The sequence below is a fragment of the Ruditapes philippinarum genome, unplaced genomic scaffold (assembly GCF_026571515.1).
Source record: "Ruditapes philippinarum isolate M1 unplaced genomic scaffold, ASM2657151v2 ctg1916_1_1_1_1, whole genome shotgun sequence".
Lineage (NCBI taxonomy): Eukaryota > Metazoa > Mollusca > Bivalvia > Venerida > Veneridae > Ruditapes > Ruditapes philippinarum.
This window is the reverse complement of record NW_026858937.1, coordinates 310,474-316,773: the sequence shown is the minus strand read 5'-3', so window position 1 is coordinate 316,773 and position 6,300 is coordinate 310,474. Positions and strand designations below refer to the sequence as shown.

Sequence of the window (6,300 nt, the reverse complement as noted above, 5' to 3'; positions counted from 1 at the left end):
TCTTGTATGTTTCTACAGTAGTATTTCCTTTCATGTATAATGAAAGTTATCACCCATTCGTGATTTGCATTGTGCCTGTCCTACTTTTGTTTGGTGTCATGCTTGACTACTTGCCGGTGGTCCTGGGTTGCTTGGTCCTTTTGGGGATGCATTCTTTGAACGCTGCCTTTTCTTGATGATCTTGTTCTTCTATTCCCTACTCTTGGTGAGTTGCTTTCATTTGTATATAGGACATTTTCACAGCATTAGTTATCAAGAAAATTATAGAAGACTTTCTGAAGTAATTCTGTACAACTGAATGTTAACCGCGGTGCAATTTATTTAGCGTGAATTTAACGTCTGATCTCTGAAATACAGGATCCGCAATTTCGCTCATAGCATAAACAGGCTGTTAACAAGTCTTCTTGTGATATCAATGTGTGACTGTTTTTAAAACTCAAATTTCACCGTTGCATGTTTTAAATGTTGAAAACTACTTAGGACGGTGCAAAGGGCGTGGACGCTAGCTTGTAATTACCGTCCATGAATCATGCTCCACTGATAAAATGAACAGGCTCAATCAAACCGAGTCTGCAACATTTTCAATTTTGCCGTGTTGTGCTTTCTTTAGGGATTCTGTATTTATCTATTTTGTCGAAGAGCGGTCTCCAATTTCCCAGCCTACCCCCGTAATAGTGAGATAAAAATGAGCGGGTACGATCACATATAGTGTATATAAAATGACATGGGGGGAAAGAACAACAAGACGTTTCAATACCAAAATAGTTTAATGTCTGCAAATGATTCTTATTTAAATATATTATCATTTTCATGTTTAAATGCTTAACTTAGGCGGTATTTGCACTTACAATAACTGTCAATTAAAATTGCTAAATCATATTAAATAGAGAAAATAAAAATCTCTAAAGAAAGTCCAACACGGCAAAATTGAAAATGTTGCAGGCTCGGTTTGACTGAGCCTTTTAATGGACGGTACTGTCAAATGTAAACTACCGTCCACGCCCCTAGCACCGGCCTAAGCAGAATTCAACATTTAACATTAACTGGTACAATTTCGAATTTTGAAACATCCGCAGATGTGTTCATATGGCGGTTATCACGGAACCTTCAATGTGACAAGTAAGAGCCATTCCATGAAAAGCTGTTTATGGTCCCCAAGTAAAAAATGCGTGTGCCCTGAACGAGAAAACAATGGGCGGAACTAAGTAAAAAATAATAATTTCTGTATTTGACTGTTATGTTATTAGGATTTTAACGTCTACTTTATTCTTTTTTTCGCTTATTTAACGTCTCCTCATCCGCTACAAATATTACATGGAGCTGAAATAATTCAAATTAAAACATAATTTTAACATTTGCTCTGTTTATAAAATACTCTGTATCTGTTTTTTAGCAAGCAGATTTACCTAATATTTTCAAACCTTTCTTAACAATTTTACTGTTAACGATACTACAAAAATAAATTAAACTTACTTAAGTTAACTTATTGATCAGCTTTATTTAAAAAGTCGTATTTAAGTAACTGAAGAATATCTCCTTTGATTTCTATAGGAAAATTAATAAATTACAACATAAAAAATAACACCTACTTCCGGTATTTTCTGTGTAATACCAATTCATGCCAACTACCATTCCAGACTCGACACCGGTTGCTCTGAAGATTTCTTTGGCAATATCTTTCCATGGAGCATTACTTTGATTAACATATCCCAACAGAAAAACGGCTGAAATATGTACCATGTTAACTAAATACTAACACAAAAGTGATGGGCACTTGATGAAAGTTTAATGGCAACAGTATGATAAATTTTCATATTTCTTATCAGCAAACACAACAAATATAATCTTTAGGAGGAAAACATCATACTTATCCTGGTCCCTGTCCGTGCACATTTATTATTTTTTCGAAGGCTGTTACTTGGACATTGTAATCTCAGAATATATTTACTTGGGTAAGGAGACCAGTAGTAATCATATACCGTTTGTCCTGAAATAGATGTAATGTCACTAAATTTAGATGAAATGTAAACTGTGAGGTACTGAAAACTGAATTCGAATCATCGAGTCCAAAAAAATGCTTCATAATACTGGCAAAAGGAAAGTTGCATCGCATTCAAAATTAATATCTTTTTAATAACACCGATCGTCTTTTGATATGTAAGGAATGAGCAACAAACATACACTTAATGCAGCACCCAACAGTACCGACATAACACAGGACCCACAGTTATGCTCATACAGCGTAACAAACAGAAAAGTTGATACAAGGGCGGTGAAAGGACGGAGAAAATCATTTATGATAAATAAATAACATATTATTCAGAAAATATAATGAGTTTATAAAAATAATATTAAGGTTTCTTGGGTAAAAATTAAAAGAGAGGGAAACAGAGACAAGAATGTCTCATTACAAATAAACTATTAAAGACATACAATGCAGGAACAGAAAGACACAAAAAGGCACCGCCGTGGAACAGTCAGTAACAAAACTAACCACAGGAAATTTTTATTGTGCACCAAAGTCATTCCTAGCATACAATGTTCCTCAGAGAAAACATATCGTAAATAAATGAATAACCACAAAGGGGTTTCAAACAACCGTAATCATTTAAACAACATATTTGTACTATATATCTATAACTATATATCAGTTCACCTCTTTTGAGGTACACAAAAGTATGCGGTCTATAAAATCGAAACATGAATTCGTTCAGCTGTCGCATCTAATATGTATCTATCGACTATTAATTTGCAAAATGGATAATTTTATCTGCTAAATATAATGTCAAATTAAACAAATTTGATTTTTAAGCACCTTTTGTTGAATGCTAACAATTACCAATTTTAGCAAAACCAAAAAACCAACAAAATTTGTCGATGAAATATTATAAAAACTTTAAACAGAAATTCCTAACAATTTTGGTAACTTACCATTCGGATCTGTGTATGAAAATGAGATCCTGTTTCCGTCAGCCTCTAGAGTTAATGGGAAGCTATATTCCACGCACATCTCGCAGATTGGATCACTGATTAATACTAATAAATTTATATTATCGTAATATACAACCTTAAGACAACACTAGTTATTCAAAAACATATATCTAGGGTTACAATATTATCAGAATATAATCATCTGGAAAGAATGAAATAAAATTTGATGGTATAAAAGTCATATTACATGACGTTCTAAATAAAATATAAAAGTTGATTTTGCACTTACATTCCTGTGCAAACTCGCTGGTAGTTGCCTTTGGTCGCGGTAACCCTACAGTTGTAATTTTTGGAGACAGCAAACGGTGGTGGGTTGGGCAGCAAGATATATGCTTCTTTTAAACTTGCACCTACAACCTAAAACAAAGAAAATAGTTACATAACATCCTGACATTATTATTTATCATATATGTAATAAGTAATTCATTATTTGCTTTACAATGAATTAAAACACGTGTCTGTAAAGTATGTATTGCAGCAATGTTGGTTGGAAAATGATATACTCAACATCATTAATTCCGCGTCATCACTATTTTCACGATAATGGCATATTTTTATGTAACCAGTGTTAAAATTGGTCAGAATTGACTTATTTTATTCAAACACCTAAACAACAAAGTTTTTGTGCAAAATATTTAAAATCTCTAGATTTTTATGTAAAACAGAACAACTTTTTACAAAATTCTGCAAAAAGCAACAATAGTATGTTAAATTTGTGCACACGTCTGAAACAAGCATCATTTTCTAAATGTTCTTGTTTCTTGAAAAAATAAATTTTGAGTTACAATGTAAAGATACTTTTAATATTTAAAATCATGCAAAATAACATGTAGAAATTCTAACTGAAACATGAAAAAACTGAAATAAAACACCATTACCGCGATCTAAATGATGATATACTGTTTTCAAAATGGCCGACATATGGTCTACGTCTGGCTCATTTAAACTGATTTTGACTAAATTTATTGGTGTTTCCTTAGGTCATACAGCAGAAAATACCTATATGTTACAGCTTATGACAATTTTTGTACCATAAGTTTTATGTGTTGTTTTCTTTCTTGCTTCAAAGTGTTAAGTACCGTGAACTAAGAGGAACACAGTATACTGGTCATAGATTAAACAGGCATCATAAACTTAAAATTGTTCTTGTCGAAATGTTTTTAAAAAACGTAATCAAATTGTAAAAGTATTGAATTGAAGGATAAAATAACATCATGTTTATGCTGCGACTTTATTATATAATTCAAAGAAATCCTTGGCTCGACACCTTGTTTTAGGTATGTTCCGCTTTCAATTTATCATACAAAAACATAATCAAAATGCAACTTATCTCTTGATTCCCCCAAAAAGTTGAACACTTTTTAAAATGTAAGATTGATACATTTATTGTCAATGAGTAAACATGGTTAAGCTGACAACTTTTTCATTTATGGCAAAGTGACGTAAACCTTTAAAATGAAATATCGGATATCTTTTCATATCTAAGCATTTCACGTTATTCTAATTTGTAACTGTTTATGTCACGAAATAAACCAGAAAATTAGGTTCTACTTTATTTTATCAGGTGTGAGTATTAAACCTGTGAAATATTTCCTTTTTTTAAATCAATATAATATTATTTTGAGGTAAACTGTTTCTGTTTACATCAATTAGACATTTTTATTTGTTCTTGCGACACATTTTACGTTAATAGATATTCGATTTAGAGTTTTCAGTCAGTTAAAATACGAAAATATTTTGGAAATTGTAATTTTTTTTACAAACTTGCCTTGAGTTAAAATGTGTTAAAATTCAGTCTGCTGCTGAAAAACTACTGAGGAAACAACACAATTGTACTTACAAGTTTATCAAAGTCATACTGGGTTAACGTTTGAAACACCGGAATTCTTACATCACTGAAAGACTGCAAAGCGCTGTAGGAGTTAGGAATTTCTGCTAAACCTGCAAAAACACAAAACACCGCAAACACGAAAGTGTAAAGACGCATGTTTATATGTTATTTCCTTTCTGTATTTTTTATACTTAATAAACTGAGTGTAGGTATCACAATTATTATATATTTTAGTCTTGTTATCACATGACCATTATGTAAAATATTTCATTGGTTGGTTTGAAATAAGGCCGGCTGAATAGTATATTATGGGTGTTATAAGTTGACAATTTTAAAAGTATGTAATTCATTAAGCTTCCTAATGGTTTGCTAATGAAGATAAATTTAAGAAAGGATTTTTATTTTTGCTCGATAATTGATTGGTCTAACATAAATTAAATGTAGGTTTACGTTTATTAGTACGCTAGATCAATTAGATTTTGTAAATGCTTATTGATGAACACGAACGAATTTGTTTTTGTTTTTTTAATTTTTTATACACAGTCGATATACTAGACTTATTTACCGATAAAATATAGCATAATTGTTCTACATTTTACCATTTAGTATGCATTTATACATGGCTCACAAATTCTAAATGATATTCTATTTACTTAAAGACTAAATGATATTTTCAAACAGACGAATATCTATTATGTGATTTTCGTGATCGGTCTGCTGAATGAACCTACAAATGAAAACACTGCAAGACCCAGTATTTCACAGCGTGAGTTTATTACCATTTCTTCGTTGAAATTGTATTGCTTGTAAGTTGCACTTTTGATACAGGTAATTTCTGTCATTAGAATAAAGTCTATAATTTAAAAAGAAATGTACCAGTAGGACAGTTTCTGGCACGCATAATCGTAAAGGTCAAGTGTAATATTAACTTCATGTATATCTTTATCAATATCACATCCATTATATATTATGTTCAACAAAAATTCATGCCATGAACAGCATGACTTTTCTAATTGATCAAATATATTGTTCTACACTCACGGGTCTGAACAGGCTTAATACTGTAATGCACTCCATTGTTGTATTTTGATATAAAAATCCCTGGAACTTAAAGCTGTTTAGGATTCAAAGCAGTGCGAATCAATAACATAAATTCACCACCTTAGGAATACAGGGAGGAACGAGATTCGACAAATAACTTAGTGTCCCACATGTCCTAAAAGAACTCACATTCAAGGATAGGTATGTGGTATTTGTTTTTATCCTAAAAACAGCTTGTCACAAGTTACATGCATATTATACAAGAAGATGTGACTTTGAAAACAAAAAATGAAAAGGATTATTATTTATTTGATTGCACTTAATTTTATAAATATACTTGAAATATAAAAACATGGATCATCAAGAATGTGGGCCATTCCATGAACGAATCCCCAACAAAATTCCAGCAACACGTAACCGCCGACAAGGAGCACAGC

The 6,300-nt window shown here is 31.7% G+C and overlaps 1 protein-coding gene across 1 annotated transcript; it reads right to left on the bottom strand.

The window, feature by feature from the left end:
- Positions 1-595: 595 nt before the first annotated feature.
- LOC132754741 (uncharacterized) lies at positions 596-5,055 on the bottom strand. The gene is made up of 6 exons (XM_060745428.1): positions 4,832-5,055; positions 3,221-3,348; positions 2,932-3,026; positions 1,868-1,987; positions 1,590-1,724; positions 596-1,320 (listed from the first exon to the last, which is right to left on the bottom strand). Exons 1-6 carry the CDS (start codon positions 4,976-4,978, stop codon positions 1,295-1,297), a joined length of 651 nt encoding a protein of 216 aa, XP_060601411.1. The 5' UTR covers positions 4,979-5,055; the 3' UTR covers positions 596-1,294.
- Positions 5,056-6,300: the final 1,245 nt, after the last annotated feature.